The sequence below is a fragment of the Aedes aegypti genome, chromosome 3, assembly GCF_002204515.2.
Source record: "Aedes aegypti strain LVP_AGWG chromosome 3, AaegL5.0 Primary Assembly, whole genome shotgun sequence".
NCBI lineage: Eukaryota > Metazoa > Arthropoda > Insecta > Diptera > Culicidae > Aedes > Aedes aegypti.
In genome coordinates, this window is record NC_035109.1 from 22,123,861 (window position 1) to 22,147,522 (window position 23,662).

Consider the following 23,662-nt stretch of genomic DNA (forward strand, 5'->3'; position numbering starts at 1 on the left):
GCATTTAAAAAAATGCCTTATCAAACGTATTGATGTATTTTTTTTAAATAAATATTTAAATAAAAAAATAAAATTTACGATAATATTCATGTTAAAAGTTGAACTTCTTCTTAGGTGTCTGGATTGTGTATTCCAATTTTTTGTATTTTTGAAACAAAATTTTCAATTTTCAATTTGTTCAATAAAAAAAAAGGTTTTTTCTCCGTGTACTTTAATATGTTCAGCCCTGCATTTTACCGAATCACAGATCGAGCCACCAAAAAGGCACGCAAACTTGAAAAGTGACGCGAAGTGTGTTTGGGTGAAAATTCCGGCTTCTCCGAAAAACGCAATTTTTGCTGTAAATTTCGCATTTTTACGCCTAAAAAAACTAATCAGTGTAATACAGGCGAGAGAAGTTACATTAATAAAGTGCCATACAACGGAAAATTCCTGAATCTCGCTGGTTAAACAAGTTTTCCAAGTGCTCCGGGTTTGGCAATAGACTAGTCCGGAAATCCAAAATGGCGCCCACGGCGGAGGAGGAAATAACACTGCACTTGGAGTACTGGGCGGATGAGCTGAGTCCCGCCCAGAAGGCGGCCTACGAAAAGGCCGAAAAAGAGCACAACGATATCCGGAACAAGTTGAAGGACCTGGTCAAGGAAGCCGGCGGGAAGAATATTTTCTCCGGTGAGGTGTTTACGGCGTATCAGGTTCTGGGGCCGGTTCCGGGTCTGGAACAGATTTCGAAGCCGATAACGTCCCTGAAGAAGAAACAACCGGTGGCGGCTCCGGTGACCCCGTCTAGCTCCAAACGTAGTGCTTCTCCGGTTCTAGAGAGTGGTAAGAGGAAGAGTCGCCGGTCGGAATATAAGGCGGATGACGATAACGATGGCGGAGATTTCGCTCCGGATGATGACGATGAGGAATACATTCCCCTTTCGAAGCGGCTGGAGATGAAGAAGAAGGAGAAGGCCGCAAAGGAAGCTGCTGCCAAGGAGGCGGCTAGAAAGAAAGAAGATAAGAAACACCACGACAAGAAGGCAGACACGAAAACGCCGAAGAAACCGGAAAAGCCCCAGAGTATTACGGCCAGCAATGTCCGCCCAACGGAATCTACTTCAATTGGAGGGCTGCTCATCGGGGGCGATAAGGAGAAGAAGAAGGTCACGGCAGAACCGACGGCAATCGTTGATCTTACGAAAGACGACAGCGGAAAGCCGGTGGCTGATTCGAGGGAGGTATCCTTCAGTAAAATCCAGGGCAAGACATTCCCTTCGCTGGTGGTCATTGCCAGGCCATCGCTCCGAACATCGGACAAGGCTCCGGCCGATCGACCCCAGCTGGATGCCAAGGTCAAGAATGTCCTCATGCATACGGCCACCAAGTTCACCGAGTGGCTCATCCAGCAGGGCCTGGTTAAATCGGAACAGTACTGCCAGGTCCATCGTGGCACGCCTCTAAAGCTCGGAATGTATTCCGATGCATCGAAATTCCCCTACTCAGGAGGATACGTCTGGATTAGCGAGTGCTGCCCCACGCGATTCATTTCCGTGTTCAACGGATCCACGTTCGAGGGATCGCCTCATCCCCCGTCCGTTATTCTTAAGCTGATCTACCATTGGAGCTGCCAGACCAATGTTTCCAACGTGGTCAACTGGGTCAAGGTGGACAATCTGTACGTGAAGGGATTGTACACTTGGCTGCGGTCGGTTTGTACGGTGGCGCTTTGCCAGCACATGAAACTCATGGGTGGAATCGGCAAGAAGATCGAAGTCGGAGTGATCTCACTCGGAACAACAACTCAGGTAAGCAGGTGGAGGGCGTACAGATATGAATCAACGATGGGTCATTTTTTAGAGCAAAATATGATTACAATCGCTGTGCAAAATAGAATTATTACACTGTGGTACTGCATAATACAGTCGCCTCTCCACATCTCGATATCGAAGGGACCATTGAGATAGGGAGAGATCGAGACAAAGAACAAATTTTGGATGAATACTAGATGGAAAAACACTCCGTTGCCAAGAAAGTAATACACAAACAGACGTCATTTCGCGCTCCTAATTTGTTTTGAATCCCAAAACTTTGGTCTAGTAACCATCGATATTGGTCATATCGACATACGGAGAGAAAATTGAGAACGAAAAATCAACAGAAGTACATCGAGATATGGAGATATCGAGATAAGGAGGATATCGAGATATAGAGAGTGAAAATGTATGCAGACTGAAGGAACTTATGAAATCATCGACATAGGGAGAGATATCGAGATGTAGAACATCGAGATGTGGAGAGTCGACTGTATAGGTACATGTTTTCATGAATAGAGGGCTCTAAGCAGGCCGCGTTTTAGAAACTTGGTCCCTACTTCAATGCAGGTCTATATTCGTAATGGATGGTCTCTACTAAAGTCTCTGTTTTTCAAAAATACGGTCTCACTTTTATTCTTTTTCTGCTTGGGGTTACTCTTTAGTTCTAAAGGTGGTAAGGTAGAAAGGTTCTTCCAGATTTTTTTTTTTCTAAGATCGCAGAAAAAGCTTCAGAAGTACTTCTGGAGATATCTTCTGGAATACATTCAATTACTCCTCCAGGGATCACCTTACCTTTACCGATTTTCCCAATTACTTTTACCTCCAGTAATTCTCACAGGTATTACTCTGATAATTTTCCCAGGGATTATCCTAAGATTTCCTCTAGTTTTTTTTTTCTTGAGGTCTTGAAAGATTCCTAGAGCATATTCAAGAGTTTTATTTTTTTAAGAAATTCATTAAGGGAGCAGGATCCGTCATTGATTTCGGAATTTTCAAAAGCAGTTTTTTCGTTCAAAATCAACCAAATTTACTGGAAAATGTGTTCACTGTATTTTTTTTCTCCAACTGAATCACGGGGAATACATTCTCATCGAATAATTTTTAGCTTCGAACAGAAAAAACTGCTTTTTTATTTTCGATGACGGAGTGTTGAACGTTAAGGGGGCAGGATCCGTCATTGTTTTCGGAATTTTCAAAAGCAGTTTTTTCGTTCAAAATCAAGAAACTTTACAAGAAAATGTGTTCACTGTATTCTATTCTCCAACCGAAACACAGTGAACACATTTTTATCGAATAATTCTTAGTTTTGGACAGAAAAACTGCTTTTGAAGTTTCGATGATGACGATGATTACGATGACGGAGCGTTGAACGTTGAGTGATTTTCTCGAAAACCCACACAAGAATTTCTCAAGGATATTTAGAAACGTTCTCAACATCTCATCCACGAATTACTTCTGCAGTTCTCCCAAACAATTCTCTAGTAATGGTCATAAATCTCTATCTCAGTAATTATTCCGACTATCAATACACAAGCTTCTTCAGGGATTCTGTTCAATGTTTTTTCCCAGCGATGTTCAAAAAAAAAAAAAAAAAACATGCAGCATTTCATCCAGGGATTCAATTGAATAAGTTGATCAATAATTATTTCATTAAGTAAAACCTTCAAGTAGTGAATCAAATTGTCATTTTAACAAAAACGAAACAACTTTTGCGGATTGGAATACAATCAAGATACAAGACAAAGTTGTCATGAAAAATAGGGTAGATGTACCAATAGTGGAGGTACTAAGCACTATTGAACTTCATTTAACCGCCTAAATTCAAGAAGCGCAATTATTATACATTTTAATGTTGTAACGGGAAGTAACGACCATTGAATTAATGAGAAAAAATATTTCATCGCAGTAATCCACGGCATGTCAGTGAAAAATAATACCTCCACTATTGGTACACTGTTCCTTTAGTTGCGGTATATTTTTATTTTGTGTTCCTATAGTTGCGGTATCCGTGGTTTTCTTATGGGATCCTCCACTATAGGAACACTTTACCGCAACTATTGGTACAAGCGAGAACAGTGTTAGCAATTCTAGTGATATTTCATCAGTTTTAAAGCAATCTGAACGATGTTTTCAACTATTCCGTGTATCAACAAGTCAATACGTCGATTGGTAGTGCCAGTTCTGTGGCTAATTTAATGAAATCAGTGAAAACGGCACTACCGCAACTATAGGAACACCCACAACTAAGGGAACGCTTACCCTACAAGGGACAACATTGTTCAGGGTGTCTACTACCTGGAAAAACCTGGAAAACCTGGAATTATCAGGGAATTTTATTCAACCTGGAAAAAAACCTGGAATTCTCAGGGAATTTGAATCACAATCAGGGAAAATATTTTGGGGTAGTAATTCATGGTAGAATATGTTCACTACAAAGGATTTTTGCGTCAAAATCCAGAGATTATCATTACTTCAATCAAAAAAAAAAAAAAAAAAAATCGGCTGCGCCGCTATCATAACGTTACTTAAGCTATTTAGTGAGGATCTTTTCAGGTATGGAACTTAATCGTCTTACTAAACATCAAATATCTTCAGGTATATTTGATCAGTATAGGATTGACGTATGTAGGGCTGGGGGCAGGTTTTTTTTAGAGACTTGGTCTCTATTTTTATTCAAATCTCTAATAAGTCTCTATAATGAAAGGTCTCTATATTAACCAATATGGTCTTTAAAGGATTTTTTTCCCTATCTTGCTGTCATTTCCTTAGGGGTTACTTTAATTTTTTTTTCCAAAGACTATTCTAGGACTTCCTCGAGATATTTTTCACTAATTCTTCAACTGAAATTTCCAGCTGTAACTCTATCAGATCTTCCAAAGATTCCCACAGAATATCTTCCAAGAAGCCCGCAGAGGTTAATTCATAAGCTTTCAGGCATTTTTTTTTTTAAGAATTTCTACGCCATTATGTCCACATTCACTCCAAAGAATTGGTACATAAATTCCTCGAGTAATTAATCAGAATATCTATTAGGAACATTTCATATTCGACCTGTGTTTCGTGGTTGAGTTTCTCTATTATTTATTTTTGGAATTTCCTCTGTATTTCATCCAAGGATTACAGTTTTTCCCAACATTCCTCAATGAATCTACCGTGGACGTACCATATTTGACGCGGTTAAGAAAATTCTAAATTCAAACACTTGTCAAATCGTCTAAATCTATTCGATTTTGTTGAAATTTGAATCTATACTAGCTCAACTATTATAGAATTAGGGAAAAATCAGTAAAAAAATATTAAACGATTTTTTCTTCATGTTTGATTGACTTTTTGTGGAACACATTAGGTTCCTTAATTGACGCATCAATTCCTCAATGTGCCTAATTTGACGCATTATGTTCCTTATTTGACGCACTTACAAATAATTGCTAAAGTTTAAAATATACAACAGTTTCAGTATTCAATAGTTCAATTAATTGAAAAAAAGCGTTTTAGAGAGGACATAAAAGTTAGAACCTTTGGAAAAAGTTTTGAATGACGTCATCCGGTAGTCACTTTAGCTATGTGTTTAGTTAGTGTAGAAAGTAAAACCGGCGATTGAGTTCAATCCATAGTTAAGCATTATTGTTTAGTTTAATGTATCTTCGTCGTGATATTAAACAAGGGAAAGATTTGAAAACTATGTTGCGCTGGAACGGGGAAGGTAGTTGCTAAAATAAGGACAAATTGGTCAAAAACTAGAACGAAAACAATCGGTTCCAAAAATGGCCGTTTGATAATCTTCGTTACTTATAACACGTGAACTACGCCTACTTGTCCCATGTTCTATGTCACCCTTATGGACCGCGGGACAAATATGCGTAGAACCAACGGCAGTATGGGCCTCGAAATAGATCGAGAACCATATATGGGTCATACATTGAGTACGTCATGTTATTAGGGGTAAGGAGGTGTTCTGCAAGATGTGACGAATCATACAAGTTTTTTGAAGGCTCCATATAAAAAGTGTGAAGTAGGGCGAATGGGCGGGGTTTTTGTAGAAAATGGTATGTTTTTGTGACACGTATCTCATGGACACACCCCCTATTGTATAAATTATACGAAACAAATCATTGAAGCTACACCTCACCTCCTGACGCATTTATTGAAGCTTCCTTGAAACATTAGGGGACGTCCATAAACCGCGATAAATTGTACAATTTTCAACCCCTCTCAACCTTGGCCACATTTATTTTATGAAAAGTGCGAATATTTTGTATGAATCGTTGCGTTTCCTTGAACCTCCTCCTCTTCCTAAAAACGTGACGTAATCTATGGATGACCCTTTACATCCGATTACATAAAGCCTCGGATTGTTCTGCGGACGGATTTTTTGAATGCAAGCACCATAAATATTTATTTTCCTATTTTCGATTCAACAAAACATGCTGAACAAAATAGCAAATAATTAGGAACATTGTGTGCCTAACTTGACGCACAAGATTTTCATACAACAATATGTCTTAAAGCTTAAAAGTAGAAAACTTTCGACGTCAATTCATGAATAAAATAATATTACTGACTGTTGTTGATTATATTGCTGTCAAACAGCACAATAATTTCACGAAAATTGATCAACAATAGTTAGCACATTCACTAAGGAATGAAAAAATTGACGCACTTGTCGGATGCATTTTCAAATAAATTTTATTTTTTAACTATTATCAATCAAATATAAACTTTTTTCGATTGGAATCCTTCAATAACATGTAAATAAAGATTAAGCAATACATTTTTGAGTGCTAGTCTGATCTAGAATTAATTTATGATAACATTAATTAGAAAATGCGTCAAGTTTGGACCCGCGTCAAATATGGTACGTTTACGGTAATAAAAAAAATACCATAGAATTCTCAAAAGTTCATCTAAGATTCCACATTAGTTACTACTACAGCTGTTTTTCCAAGAAATCCTCCGATCATTCCTACACAATTTCGTAGCGATTTCGTTTTTCAAGGAGTTGCTCCACAGAGATTCAATATTGATCTGTTTCTTTTTGTTTCAATAATTTTAGCAATAACTCTTAAGTTTTGTCAAGTGTTTTTCTAAAAATCCTTATTTATCAAAAATTACTTAACAACTTACACAAGTTTTTTTAGAGGTTACTCTTGCTGGAAATTCTTCACGAAAAACTCTTGGAAGAATGATTGAAAAAATCTGGGAAAACTTCATTGAGAAATCTCTAAAATTTATTGGAGGAGTTACTGTTAGTGGAATTTCCTGTTTCTGGAATTTCCAAAGAAATCTTAGAAGCTATCTCTGGAGTAATTTCTCAAGATATCCTCAGAAAAATTCCTAGTCAAAATCTTAAGACCGCACGGGACGTCATCATAATCACTCTATCCATTTCAAGAAGCAAATCCCAAGAACCACTCCATATATCGATGCGAAAATGTATCGCTATGATTCTATATATGTAGTGCACAACCCAATAAATTTTCAGCTTCATCGGTTCACTAAAACTCGAGATTTGCTTCCACAAAGTTTTGATAATTGTTAGAGTGAGACGAAAGTCGGTCTCCCGTGTCACCTTAAAGAAATGCTGAAGGACAATTATGTAGGAAATGCTGAGAAATCCCTGGATGCATTTCAGGTTGAATATTGCAACATGTTTAAAACGGACGATGTTCTAGGAAACCAATGGGAAATCACAAAAAAAAAAACCTTGAGGACTAGAGATGTTCTTGAAAAATATCTGAAATTATATATGTTATTCTGTGATTATTTTTGGAAAATATCAGGTTTTTTTTTTAAGATATCCAAAATAAAATTCTTGGAGAAATTCTTTGGGGAAATTCTCGAAGTGGTTTTATGGGAAATAATCACTAAATAAAATCCGTGAGAAAAAATCAAATCTCTCAAATTAAAATATCTATCCATTTATTCAATTTGAAGAAATCTTCAGAGTTATATCTGGATCTTTGGGCAAATACCTGAGATTATTTCTGATGAAATTCCTTGAGGAAATCATTGAAAGTGCAGTAATACAAACACTATTAGGGGTACCGGGGGCAGTATGGACACCCGGGGCAGGATGGACACCCCCTGTATCTTTGCATAAGCGAATACTTTTACACTTTAAATGCAAACAATATTTCAGTTGCCTGTCGGAGGAGTAAATTATCCACTAAAATTTCAGAAAAAATGTTCAAAACATTGATTTTAAATAGACAAATTGAGCATGTTTTTATTTGGTTCGAAAATTATAACATTCACACCTCACCAAATAAGGTTTCAGAGGCAAATGACTGCAAGTTGACCGATAATGTAGCTCTTGATTGAATCTTCAATTATTTATGCTATATTCAAAAATATAGTAGATTTTTTTCTGGTAGTTTAAGACATCGAAAAACTTAAATAATTTCTTATACTGTTGGGGCAATATGGTCACCGGGTGACAAAGTAGAGCTGACACTTCAAAGAGAAAAAAAAATATAACTTCAAATACAAAATTATCCAAAAATATTTAGCATTCAATGCAATGATTATGAAGCGGAACCACAAATCAGTTGAAAATCGTCAATTCTTGATTAAAACTAACCTGGAGGCAATATTGAAAGCATCTCTACGAAAAATGTCGTAAATTGGTTTTAATCATGTTTCCAGTGGCACAGTGACCTGTCACTATGGTTTCCTGAATATGAACTTCATTTTTCGAGGTTTTGAGAACGATCGCGGGACAATTTTCCTATAAACATTAGGGTGTCCATACTGCCCCATGGGGGTGTTCACTTTGCCCCGCTAGCTTGATGGCGACTACCAAATATAAGCTTTTTTTGAAAACAAAATATTTTTTTCCCAATTATGCAACCATGTTTACATGGTGTTTCTACTGCACATAAAAAACAGTATAATACTCATGTCCTCACAGTCAAAATAGGCAAATTCCTTAGGGTGTCCATACTGCTCCGTGTCCCCCTATTTGTCGTAATGTCTCGAGGAAGTTCAAACAGAAAAAATATTCTTAGAGAAATGTCAGGGCTGATTCCATAAAGAATCAAACTTTTTTCTCCTGGTTCCTGTTAGGTCTCGATTTGGTTTTTGATTACTGTTTGGTCTCTTTTTTCAAGCAAGAGGTTTCTGAATTTTCTAATTTCAAAACACTTAGCCATGCTTCATGAACAATTTCTCAAATTATTGGAAAATATTCAATTTCGGAAAAAACCGATTCTGGATAAGTAATCTGGAATCTGGAAGTTGTTTAAACTTTGAATTATTTTTTTACAATCATGATTCATGCAGAGCTCTTGAAAGTTTTCGAATGAAATGCAAACAATTAATCATTTACCTAAATGATCACATTTGTAAATGTCATTCAGATCGGGTTCGATTGAACGGGAACTTTATTATCCGTGTTTTAAACACGATGATGGAAAGAACTTTTACAAACAAAACACCATCATTATTGAATACAATTCATATGAATATTCGAATTAAGCTTTAATATGTTTAGGACATTGCTTTAAAATGTCTAAAAGAGTGAATACACTTTAAAACACTTTTTAAAATTGTCTAAATTAAGTAAATTTAGTTTGTTTTGGTCATATAAAATTAAAGTATTTCTTGAACCTGGAACTAATTTATAAAACCTGGAAAAAACCTAGAAATATCAGGGAATTTCATTTCGGTAAACGAGTAGACACCCTGTTGTTGCAATCTTTTGAACTGGTTATTAACCTTTACTGTACTGGATGCCAACATCGAAGTTTCAAAATTCTGTAACTTCACCATAGTTTGCTCGATTTTGATGAAATTTTAAGAAAAAGTCGGGAATGAGTTATATGTTTAATGTAGGTATGCATGGAATATTTTGAATATTTTTAAATGAGGGAAAATGCTCAAAAGCTCATCAGAATTATAAAAAAGACAATTGTAAATTAAGCTGAGAAACAGGTTCTTATCTGATTGAAACGTAACGCCAGATGTAGAGGAAGGATATGAGATGGTGTCGATATATTTATGTGTGAAAAATCATGAAATTCTAGCTTTGATACAAAAACGTCAGCAGAAATTCCAAAATTGGCATTTTAGAGCTCTATCGGAATCTATTACCAAGTGCTCGAGAAAGGTGTAAACCATTTTATAATCCAAACACGATAATTCATCATTTCTGGATGAAAAATCATAAATTTTCAGCCGTCGGAAGGTTTGAGTGCATGATATTTTGAAAGTATACCTACCGGAACCGATATCCGGTGATCATGTTCCCGAAATTGTCACAACAGTGTCCAAACTGAAACAGCTGATATATTCTAACAAAAAAGTTGTTGCATTTTTCTCATAATTTACATTTATAAACACCCTAGGTCATTAGGTTAGTCTGGTGTATGATCACCTTTACCGTCAGGTGTAATGTGTGCCAATCTGGTGCTCTTATAATTTGTTCTCTGCGAAACATTTCTAAGAAAATCGAAGATTCGAATGGGCACCATTTGTCTGGGAATGAATTATTTCATTGCGAATGGTGTGAATGGCAGACGAGCTTGCTAAACAAGAATCAGATTCACAGTTCATGGGCCCGGAACCATTCTGTGGCATACCGTACTGTGCACTAAATATGAAATTAAAACGATGGGAACAACAAAAGGTGATGACTATGTGGATGGTAACCACAAGGTGTAATCAATCTAAAAAAATTTTAGTTTTAAATATAACTATCAGTAATAGACTTTTAGACCTCAACAAGAGAGCTCTATGTATTTACACTGGTCAAGTAACTGAACATTTTCCGAGTAGATATCATTTGGAGAATATTGACCAGGTTCAGAATTATATCGTCGTTTCTGTGACATGGAACGCGAAACCTTGGAACATCTGCTCTGCAGTAGTAGTGCTTCATACAAACGCAGATCCAAATTTCTAAACGGGGGTTATTTACAACCTAGTGAAATTTGGACTGCAAATCCCAAAAAGGTTGTGAGTTTTATAAACTCTATTTTGCCTGACTGGGAAAAGACGCTTCAAAATGCTTAAGCTGCTCACTTGATTCATGCAGTGTTGCCACATTTTTTTCTGATTCTTATCCGTGTTTTCGGCTAAAAAAAAACTTGTTTATCTTAAGTCAACCTCTAAAAATCTTGGTAAAAATCTGTGTCGCAAAAAATCCAAAATAATATTTTTTTAGATCAAAAAGAAACTTTGCAAACGTATTGTGGCTGTCAAAAATTTTAAACTTGATCCTTTTCGTCTAAGAGTAAGTTGAAGATGCATATTTTTTTTTTAAATTAAAATATTTAGGTTTTTGAGAAAAACTAAACAGACTACTGGCATTTCTGATTTATATTTTCCAAAATGATGTCCTCAACTTGTGAAATATTCATAGGGTTACCATCCGTCCTGATTTTGCAGGACATGTCCTTATTTTGAGTTTGTTTTGAAGCGTCCTGATTTATTTTTCATATTTTAAGATTTGTCCTGCTTTTTCAGCACAGATAGTAGCAACTAGTAATCCTTTATAAGAGAGATTTGCGGAAGCTGACATTTCTGTCAAAGTGTGAGCCAATCAAGCAGCGAGAGCTTTCAAAGTGTAAGCCAAACGGACATGCGATTTGTTTGTTTTGAACTTTTCTTGAAAAGTAATGTAATCCGCTTGAAATTATTTCGGTAAAAGTAATTTTGCATGCAGTGTTGGTAGACTCACACTCAAATCTCAATCAATACGCTCTCCCGGGAGAGCAAACTCATTAGAGATCTGCTTCGCAAATCTCACGCTTGAGATTTTAGTGCAAAATCAACTCAATCAACTCAAACCGTAAAAAATGATTCAGTCGCAAAACCCGGCAAAAACTCGTGAATCCCGAATGTTGTTGTTTACGTTAGAAAGGATTACTATAATTTTATCAGACTAACAAGAAATTATTGCCGTGTGTGAGTAAACTGTGGAAATACGAGACAATGAGTCAAAAAGGTGAGTCAACTCATCCATGATTTTTTGACTGCTGAGTTGCGTGATTGGCAACTCACGCATGAAAAATCTCAAGCGTGAGTTGTGAGAAATTGAGTTTTTCACAACACTGTTTGCATGAAGCAAAAAACATGAAATATTTTTCTTTTTTAAATTTTTGTCAATGCGATTATTAGTTGTTGATTTTTTCGGCTGTTTATTAGTTTGGATATGTAGCTCAAAGATCTACAACGAAACAAAATATACTTTTTAGCAATGAGGAAGTCATGTCCGTGTTACAATATTATTCTCGACGCCGAGCAAAATCAGCACTGCTGGTCTGTTGCCAAATCATTCCATGTTACTTCCGCTTATCTCTCTATAAAGGATCACTAGTAGCAACCACAGGATTTCTTATGTTCGTTTCAATATTTTGATGCATCGGGATTTTCTCCATTTAACATCTGGTGCTGCACACTATGTCTAATCAAAGTTACTGGAGAGTTCCTTCACGAATGTATCAGAGAATCGTGTAGAAAAAACTGTCGGAATTCCAAAGAAAATCTTTGACGGATTTCTCCCAAAAACTTTGATTGATTTTTTGTAGGACTTGGGGCCATTCTTACGAGACCTTTATGGAAACTTAGCGGAACCTTTTTTATGAAATTCTTAAAAAGAGTCTTACCATATTCTCGGTATAACCACGATTCGAGGAATGCTACCGTTATTTCATGGCATTATTATGTTTTATAAATCTTCCAAAAGGTTCTAGGTGGATTTCATTAAAGTTTCTATTAGACTCTATGAAATATACTAGGCTGTTTTGACATTCTTAGTTATTAACTAGCAAAATCTTGATCTGACTCTTTTCTTTTCTTATTTTTAATTATTGGTAAATTGCTGCAAAAATCTGCAGGATTTCGTGGGATATCTAAATTAATATTCTAAGACTCTCGGCAGATTCCTAAAGAATTCTTACTGTCTTAGCAAAAGACTACCTAGTTATATTTAAGAATTACCCATTAATCAGAAATGTCTCGTGATTTTACATCACAAGTTCTCGACATTAAAAATTGAGAAAAAAAATCTTTGAAAATGCTATTGGGAATTGGGAATATGAGTCACATATGGAATTTGACCTAAAACATAACTTGTTAAACAGGTAGAGCAAGATCCTATTATTTGCACTTTTGATTCATTTTGGCAGTGGGGTTTTTTGAAAGTTGCTGACCTCATATTTGGCCACAGCATGCATCGTATTAAAATGCTTCTTATTGCAAAGTTTCAGACAAATCGGCCGAGAAAAACCCACAATGCCAAAGCACCCTAAGTTGTGAGAATTTTAAAATGTCCTGATTTTGAGTCGTCAGGATATGGTCACCCTAAATATTCAAAATCTTAAAAATATTTTTTTATCTCAAAAATCTGTGATCTGTGATCACAGCTATGCTGCCCATAACTGCATAACAGTCACATTCGACATTTTTGGCAAATTGTAGTTAATACCATGGAAAGTCATCAAATGATAAATACTTTCGATCAACTTACTGAAATCTGTGAGATTGTTCTAGAAAATTCCAAAAAAATACCAAGTTGTTTTGTCACATTGGCAATTGTAACCGCATAACAGTCGCATTGAGATTATACATGAGCCTCATAATGTAGTAGCCACGAAATTTCTATCAGAATTATTTTCTGACTATTCACCCAATATGCGATATGAGTTGTACAACTTTTCAGCCTCAAATAAGCTCTTTTGAATTCCCAATGATTTTTTGAAATTTTTGTTCCTCCCATACTGCAGTAAAATGCAAACTTGGTATCCCATTTACTCAATGCCTACTTTTGTCGAATGTTACAAATATGCAGTTATTGGCAGTATGGTTTGACCATAAAACAATATCAGGATAAATAACGAAATTTGAAATAATGCATTTTTTGGTAAGTTCATCATGAAATCTGTTTCCCGTGAGCGGAAATAGGAATACTTAGATGCAGTAACTAATGCAATTAAATATTTTTTCATGCAAGTTTTTCAATTTCATTTTATTTTGCCACTGATTACCTATACTTGGAGCTACACTGTGACATTAAAATTATTGATCGGCGCATTTGAACACATAACTTCCCTTAAATGTTGTAAAGTAGTTTCCAAAAAGTTTTTAACAGGTCTGTCCATGTGAATCGATAGAGGTTTGAGCAGCGCATAGATGTAAACAAACAAACACGTAATTTGTGTGCTGATGTCCGAGAAAATCACAAAACAAACGCGGCATCGGCTTAGACTGCCGAGAATACGTAAATAACCCTGAAACATTTTTTTTTCGACGAAGCATGCTATTAATAATTTTTAGTTTGCAGTATGAAACTTCAACTTTACCTCCTTTTAAAGAGAACTGTTAGAATCCTTGACTTGACATAAGTGGACGATGTAATTATCGGGTACTTCGACGATCAATTAGTTACGTACGGAAATATTCGTTCTGATTCTTACTGTTATATGAACAATAGGTAGAAGGATCACATTAATTTCTGTAACTACAAAGTAGTTTTAATTGAAAATTCAATCTTTGAAGTAGGGGGAAATCCCCCAGTGCCGGACAGCACCCAATACCGGACAAAGTCGAAACATTGAGAAATCATTGTCCAATCAAGATAGTGTTTTAGTAGAAAAGGAAGCTATTATGTACACTAATGTTTGCGTAGAATAACACATCCTTGAAATATGCATGCCTTTTTAAAAAAGTAGAAAAGTTTGAAATTCTTTTAAAAATTGACGTATCGCCTTAATTTTGAGCCTATTTAGTAAATATTCTGAATATGAAAAAATACTTTGGATCCCGCAACCATGTTCGAACATAATCCTAATTTGATAGTATGAATGTATTTTGTACCATAATTGAACTAAATATGGACAAATTACAATTTTGGTTAAGCACCTCCTGTCCCTCAGTTTCGGACAGCTTGATTTGTTATATGATATCTTTGTAATTATTGCATCAGTGTCTCAAAATACTTTCATTTTTCATGGGTTCCGTCGATCATGGTATCAAACATACAATAAAATTAAGAAGAATGAACATTCAGAACAACATCGTAAAATGTGCTCTTTTTCATCATATATGAAAGAGGTTTTTGATAGGCATCTTGCAAACTAAGAATAACTCAAATTATTCTTGTAGATGTTGCAAATGCATTGAACTGGTAATTATAAACTATTCCTATAGTGTACACATTCATTGATATTCAAATTTACAGAATTCGAGGCATTTACAGATCGTGTCCAGTATTGGGTGCCACCTTTCAAGATCGATCAATTTGGTACTAAAATTCATCATCAAAATGCAGTGTCAAAATTCATATTTATATTTTCAAATTTATTTTCGTACACTATAAAAATGATAATATTTATCATAAATGGGTAACACGAGCCCATAAAATCAATGTTTTTCCAATTATGAATTTAGTGGCTTAAGTGCTTGTGACAATTGCTTTTGAAAATTTTTACTTTTGTTAGGAGATTTTTAGTTCTCAGTAGTTTTGAGATGGCGAAAGACTAGATCATTTTTAGCAGTGGAAGAATGCAATTGGTTGTATTGAGAACGCATGTAAAATATGACTAAAAACATGAATTGTTAGAGGGTATGTTGGGAAATTGCTATTGATACGTATTGAAATATAAATGTTTTGTGCTTATTCTCTTTTGTGAATACTTTTATGTTGTAAAATATGCGAACCAACATTTTATAATAAATAAAATAAAAGTCGTAGTTTGAGAACTTTGATCAATCATTTTTGTAAAACAACAATTTCAAATATAAAACTATCACCAATGTTTATGAAGAATGACGATTCGATAGTTTTGTGATGCTTCCAACAACTTTACATGATTTGCGAAAAATTCTAACAATGTTTACATAGCAAATATTTTGTACCTTGTAAGCTTTTTCAATTGCATAATTGATCTGTGTGAAAACTCTTAAGGAAGATTCAATTATGACGTCTATCGTGTTTCGGGATTTCAGAGGAAATTACTATGTATATAGTACATCCCACCACCTTACTGACACATTTGAGAGAAAGCTTCGTCAATCTCATTTCGACTACAGACATAGTAAAATCATGCGCATTTGTGGTCTGCTAAAAATTCTCGGTGCGAGCACTTAAGTCAACCCCCTAAAATGGTAGTTTTTACCGCACATTGTAGGAAGGTCATAGGTTCATTCCCAGACCCGTCCCTTTCCTTGTACTTTGTAGTTGTATCTTTCCCTTTCTTCTATCCTTCACTCATAATCTATCACAGTTCATAGCATTTGCTAGAACCAGAGAACGAAAAAAAAAACGTTTTCCCACACTTCCATGCTTCTTTCATTATAGCACGCCTTTCCTTTCGCCTGATATATAGGCAGTCTGCTAACCAAACAGCAAACCTATTATTTTATTTAGTTGGTATTACATCAATTAATTTGATAAAACCTCGTTAACGATGTTACGCCAATTTACTCGGTCCATGGCTGTGTCTCTCCAACTTCGATTTTGGCCCACGTTCTCCAGATCTTGTTGCACCTGATCAAGCCACCTCGCTCGCTGTGCTCCTCGCCTTCTTGTGCCAACCGGATTCGACGCGAACACCATCTTTGCAGGATTGTTGTCCGGTTGCCCTGCCCAGCGCACCCTTCCGGCTTTCGCAACCTTCTGGATACTGGGTTCGCCGAAGAGCCTAGCGAGCTCGTGGTTCATTCTCCGCCGCCACACACCGTTTTCCTGTACTCCGCCAAAGATCGTCCTAAGCCTCCTTCGTTCGAACACTCCAAGTGCTTGCAGGTCCTCTTCCAGCATGGTCCATGCTTCATGTCCATAGAGGACCACCGGTCTTATAAGCGTTTTGTACATGGTACATTTGGTGCAAGCGTGAATCTTTCTCGACCGCAGCTTCTTCTGGAGCCCATAGTAGGCGCGACTTCCACTGATGATGCGTCTTCGTATTTCACGACTAACGTTGTTATCAGCCGTTAACAAGGATCCGAGGTAGACGAACTCATCAACCACCTCAAAAGTATCCCCGTCTATCGTAACACTGCTTCCCAGGCGGGCTCTGTCGCGCTCGGTTCCGTCTATCAGCATGTAGGGTAGGTGTACCAGTTATGGCCATAGTGGTTCCCTATTTCGCCATACGTGATATCTTGTATGCCTTTACATTTTGAAAAATCTTTTATGTTTTAGCAGTAAAATTAAGGATAAATCTTGATGTTAAAACATTCAAAAAGATTAAAAATGTAAAAGTTATCCAAATTTTGCATATGGCCAAATAGGGAACCACTATGGCCATAACTGGTACACTTTCCCTACTTTGTTTTTGACGCATTCACCATCAGGCCGACTTTTGTCGCTTCACGTTTCAGGCGGGTGTACAGGTCTGCCACCGTTCCAAATGTTCTGCCGACAATATCCATATCATCCGCGAAGCAAACAAATTGGCTGGATCTTGTGAAAATCGTACCTCGGTTATTGAACCCGGCTCTCCGCATGACACCTTCTAGCGCGATGTTGAACAGCAAACCTCTCTGTCATAAATTTACCACCACTACACCTTCCCGCATGAACTGGCGAATTCGATGCCAAACTGCTAAGTTTATTGGTTTCTCAGAAAAAAGTGTTTAGCATATGTGATTGCAAATCTGTGTGATGATAAACTCTGTTTTCGATCAAACATGGTGCCATATCAATAGTTTACTCATAACTGTGAGACTACGGTATACGAAGTTTTCTAATTTCTGTCATTTTCAATCCCAGGATGGCCAGCAGCGGCAGGTAAAGGTTGAGGTTCTTGGCGTTCTGGATCCGGAAGCAAAGTTGGTTCGATTGCGAGCCGTCGAGCCGCTCAGCGATGGCGAACGAAACTACAAGAAACGCTTCTCGAAGATCTTGGAACCGCTGGCCGGTTGGGTTCACAAAGACAGTGTCATTCTGACGGATCTGACCGTTGATAAGGGCACTCTGAACAACATGGGCTACAAAACCGTCCAACAGGTGTCGCCCTCGGATGCCAACAACAAGAACAGCAATGCCAACATTATGGACTACCTGCGCCGGATTGTGCCCCGAATGTTCCAGAATACGCTTTCGCTATTGTCGCGTCAGATCATCCAGCAGTTTTTGAACGAGTTGGTGTGGCGCGAATCGTACGGCACCTCGCCAGGGCAGACGTTCGACAACATTGTGGCGCACATTGCCGAGCAGACGAAAATCGAAACCAAGGACAATTTGGTGACCCGATTGAATAAGGTAAGGGTGGATTGAGAGAAATGGTGCATTAGAAAAGATTTATTTATTTCTTGATTTTCGATTTGCAGGCCGCTGCCGATCCATTCAAACACTGGACCTATCCGATCGAGGCTATCAATACGCCCAAGCCCGCGGCCAAGAGGGGACGGAAGCCCAAGGAACAATGTTAGTATGAACTTTATTCTTGAATTTAACTACTGTTGTTTCTGGAAAGTTTCGCTGTAATACAATTGAGATGTATATACATGTCTATAGAGTACGCGGAGAGTTTATGGGATGATTTATTAGGTTTTGTTGTGTTTGTGCTACGTTACTTCCTCGTTGAGATATTGCATTTATAATTTGACAACTAATATAAATTGTATTGATGCCTTAAACAATAAATTGCGCATATCTTGTTTCAAAAATTATATAGTTCACTGTGAATAATGAAGGGCTAAAATATCCATATAATAGCCCTATAAATCCTAAAAGGCGAATTAGCGTGCTAGTGGTTACTTATATGTTGTATTGGTTATAACGTTCAAAACTATGGTGATGGTCTCCCTCTGTTGAAGACCAAGTACTCAGCATTTAGATGTGTCTAATTTATGTACATGATTAATATGATAGGAGTTTGAAGATTATCATTAAGTAATAAATTCACGAAGTTAGAAACTGTTGACCACATGTAACATATTCTTCCTGAATCTTGTTCAATTTGCATTTGATGTACTCCTGATTGCGCACGGTAAATACTGGACATGGTACTTCGGGTACCTGGAATAAAACAGACTCCTTAGCCTTTTGCCCAGCAACTCATATCCGTACCTCCTCGCGGTACTGGCCGGGGTACGAGCAATATTAGGGAAGATCGGGTAACCAACTCCAATGGGAACTTTGGTCGTATGCTGATAGGGAAGGGGCTTCTGCAAACTTGGAGCGTTTGTATTCCATTGGGCTTATTCTAAGAGTCACCTCGCAATACGAGACCGATAATTCTCACCTCACGCCACTCGTGGAATAAACCCACATATTAGGAGCGGCTCACAACAGCGTCGGGGGCGGCTTATCATCGTCCGAGTGCCAGAGAAGGACTCTAACACATATTTTCAGCACAGTCTCCCGAGATCACCTCAGAAGACAGAATCGCAAATCTACCACGTTTTGATCGATGGTCGGCACTTCTCCGACATAACCGACGTCAGAAACTATCGTGGCGCTAACATTGTCTCCGACCACTACCTGGTGAGTGATGATGGTGAAACTCCGCCCGAAACTATCCGTCATCAACGATGTACGGTACCGACGCCCACCTCGGTACAATCTCGAGCGGCTGAAACAACCGGATGTCGCCAATGCGTACGCGCAGCATCTTGAGGCAGCGTTGCCGGACGAGGGTTAGCTCGATAGGGCCCCTCTTGAGGACTACTGGAGGACAGTCAAAGCAGCTATAAACGACGCTGCCGAAAGCGTTGTCGGATATGTGGAACGGAGCTCAAGAAACGATTGGTTGGACGAGGAGTTCCAGGAGGTTTTGGAGAGGAAGAATGCAGCGCGGGCTGCAATGCTACAGCATGGTACGCGGCAAAACGTGGAACGACACAGACTGAAGCGGAAACAGCAAACCCGCCTATTCCGAGACAAAAGCGCCGCCTGAAGAGGTGGAATGCCAAGAAATGGAGTTGCTTGACGGACGGACGCGTGGTGATTGTAAGGTGGAAGCAGCACTACGCTGAACACCTGAATGGCGCAGAGAACACAGGCACAGAAGGTCAGGTCAACGAAGGCGAAGGCTACGTCAGCACAGCGGACAGTGGAAACCACCGAGCTCCCACGATGGGAGAAGTTTAGGATGGCATTCAACAGCTCAAGAGCAACAAGGCCGCTGGCAAGGATGGTATCGGAGCCGAACTCTTCAAGATCGGCCCGGACAGGTTAGCCGCTTGTCTGCATCGGCTGATAGTCAGTGGGAAACGGAACAGCTATCAGAGGAGTGGAAGCAAGGCGTTATATGCCATATCTACAAAAAAGGGCGACAGGGAGTGTGAAAATTATCGTGCAATCACTATCCTGAACACTGCCTACAAAGTGCTACCCTAGATTCTCCTCCGTTGTCTAACGAGTTCGTGAGAAGTTATCAATCCTCCAGAAATGCCGTGAGTATTAAGTCCTTACGCATCACCTGTTCATCTATTTCAAGACGGTATACCACAGTATTGACCATGTAGAGATATGGAAGATCATGGACGAGAAAATCTTTCTCCGGAAGCTCACAAGCAACGATGGACGGTATGCAAAACGTCATGAAGATTTTGTCGAACAATCCAGTTCGTTCGAGTCTCGCCGAGGACTATATTGCGTCGACGCACGATTTTCACGAGATCCGGAAAATTTGTTTGCTTCGCGGACGACATGAATTTTATTGGGAGAAAATTTGATGTACCGTGGACGTACCATATTTGACGCGGTTAAGAAAATTCTAAATTCAAACACTTGTCAAATCGTCTAAATCTATTCGATTTTGTTGAAATTTGAATCTATACTAGCTCAACTATTATAGAATTAGGGAAAAATCAGTAAAAAAATATTAAACGATTTTTTCTTCATGTTTGATTGACTTTTTGTGGAACACATTAGGTTCCTTAATTGACGCATCAATTCCTCAATGTGCCTAATTTGACGCATTATGTTCCTTATTTGACGCACTTACAAATAATTGCTAAAGTTTAAAATATACAACAGTTTCAGTATTCAATAGTTCAATTAATTGAAAAAAAGCGTTTTAGAGAGGACATAAAAGTTAGAACCTTTGGAAAAAGTTTTGAATGACGTCATCCGGTAGTCACTTTAGCTATGTGTTTAGTTAGTGTAGAAAGTAAAACCGGCGATTGAGTTCAATCCATAGTTAAGCATTATTGTTTAGTTTAATGTATCTTCGTCGTGATATTAAACAAGGGAAAGATTTGAAAACTATGTTGCGCTGGAACGGGGAAGGTAGTTGCTAAAATAAGGACAAATTGGTCAAAAACTAGAACGAAAACAATCGGTTCCAAAAATGGCCGTTTGATAATCTTCGTTACTTATAACACGTGAACTACGCCTACTTGTCCCATGTTCTATGTCACCCTTATGGACCGCGGGACAAATATGCGTAGAACCAACGGCAGTATGGGCCTCGAAATAGATCGAGAACCATATATGGGTCATACATTGAGTACGTCATGTTATTAGGGGTAAGGAGGTGTTCTGCAAGATGTGACGAATCATACAAGTTTTTTGAAGGCTCCATATAAAAAGTGTGAAGTAGGGCGAATGGGCGGGGTTTTTGTAGAAAATGGTATGTTTTTGTGACACGTATCTCATGGACACACCCCCTATTGTATAAATTATACGAAACAAATCATTGAAGCTACACCTCACCTCCTGACGCATTTATTGAAGCTTCCTTGAAACATTAGGGGACGTCCATAAACCGCGATAAATTGTACAATTTTCAACCCCTCTCAACCTTGGCCACATTTATTTTATGAAAAGTGCGAATATTTTGTATGAATCGTTGCGTTTCCTTGAACCTCCTCCTCTTCCTAAAAACGTGACGTAATCTATGGATGACCCTTTACATCCGATTACATAAAGCCTCGGATTGTTCTGCGGACGGATTTTTTGAATGCAAGCACCATAAATATTTATTTTCCTATTTTCGATTCAACAAAACATGCTGAACAAAATAGCAAATAATTAGGAACATTGTGTGCCTAACTTGACGCACAAGATTTTCATACAACAATATGTCTTAAAGCTTAAAAGTAGAAAACTTTCGACGTCAATTCATGAATAAAATAATATTACTGACTGTTGTTGATTATATTGCTGTCAAACAGCACAATAATTTCACGAAAATTGATCAACAATAGTTAGCACATTCACTAAGGAATGAAAAAATTGACGCACTTGTCGGATGCATTTTCAAATAAATTTTATTTTTTAACTATTATCAATCAAATATAAACTTTTTTCGATTGGAATCCTTCAATAACATGTAAATAAAGATTAAGCAATACATTTTTGAGTGCTAGTCTGATCTAGAATTAATTTATGATAACATTAATTAGAAAATGCGTCAAGTTTGGACCCGCGTCAAATATGGTACGTTTACGGTATGTTAATAGGGAAATACGAAGTGGAAGTCGTGCCTACTATGGGCTCCACAGAAAAAAACTGCGGTCAAGAAGGATTCACCCCCGCACCAAATGCACGATGTACAAAACGCTCATAAGTCATAAGACCGGTAGTCCCCTACGGGCATGAGACGTGGACTATGCTGTTTTCGAACGCCGAGTGCTAAGGACGAACTTCGGCCGTGGGCAGGAGAACGGTGTGTGGTGAGGCGGCGAAGAATGAACTACGAGCTCGCTCAACTCTACGGTGAATCCAGTATCCTGAAGGTGGTTAAAGCTGGAAGGATACGCTGAGTAGGGCATGTTGCAAGAATTCCGGGCAATAGACCTGTAAAGATAGTTTTCACTTCGAATCCGGTCGAAACAAGTAGGCGAGGGGCGACGCGAGCTAGGTGGATTGACCAGGTGCACCACGACCTGGAGAGCGTGGACCGACGTCGAGGATAAGGAGAAGCGGCCATGAACCGAGTTAATTCGAGTTAATTGGAGAAATATCGTTGGCGAGGTTTTATCAAGTTTATTGATGTAGAACCAAATAAAATAAAATAAACACATGATTCACACTTGTTGCTGTTCGCGAATCACCTAGAGCTAATACTCGATTCACTCTCTCAATCCTCGGCTGCATGAAAATTGTTTTCTCGCAATGCATAAGAGCTCTTGAAACATGGATACAGAATGCATACACACTCCACTTGAATGACTTACTGGAAATTATCAGAAAGATCATAACCTCCAATATCTATGAGTTTTAAGAATAATTTCTGTAGTATCTACGAATACTTCATGTTTGATGTGCGTATAAAACCGAAGAATATCACAATTAAGCTTTAAGATGTTCTGTGAACTATGCATAACGTCCGAACTATTGTAATTCTGGTCAAAAAGTTTTTTTTTTGGGATCAACGTTGATCAGTACTATTATTTGATAGTTTATTGTATTCATCCATGTTCATAAAAACTAAAAATGTCTAGGAAAGTCATTCTAGACATACATACACTACCTGTCAAAAGTATGGATTCGCTTCATCAAGTATTGCAATATTCGTTTCAAATTGCAACACCCCCGAAACGTTTAGAATCACTACGTTCATAAACATATTAAAACGGCAAATTATGCTTACTGGTGATTTTCATTATAAGTTCAAGAGATTACAAAGTATTTATTCATAAAACGCAACATTTGCATCAACATGGGTAAACATTTCTTTCGGAGTCATGAATGCTGTGAATTATCAGCTTATTTTATAACTTCAAAGGGACTGTCCATGAAACCTACTTGGTCATTTTTTGGATTTTCAAACCAATCCGGTTCCCTTTTGTGGTCTTTTGTCCATACAAACATTTCAACATTTGTATGGACCGTGGTCTTTCACAGTCCCACCCTCATCCTCCATAGATAACCACGTGGACGGCCTCAAATATCATAACATTCCAACGTTTTCAGAAAAAAACATTGCCAGGAACATTAGCACTTAGTGATGTGATGCTTCAAA

General features: G+C 37.9%; 1 protein-coding gene across 1 annotated transcript in view; it reads left to right on the top strand.

Moving 5' to 3' along the window:
* The first annotated feature begins 254 nt into the window (after positions 1 to 254).
* Positions 255 to 23,662, top strand: part of LOC5572229 — a 29,142-nt gene continuing 5,734 nt past the window's right edge. Inside the window, exons 1-3 of the mRNA XM_021853352.1 lie at positions 255 to 1,790; positions 17,515 to 18,006; positions 18,075 to 18,171. Coding sequence (XP_021709044.1) covers positions 504 to 1,790; positions 17,515 to 18,006; positions 18,075 to 18,171 — 1,876 coding nt within the window. The 5' untranslated portion in view covers positions 255 to 503. The remainder of the gene's footprint in view (positions 1,791 to 17,514; positions 18,007 to 18,074; positions 18,172 to 23,662) is intronic.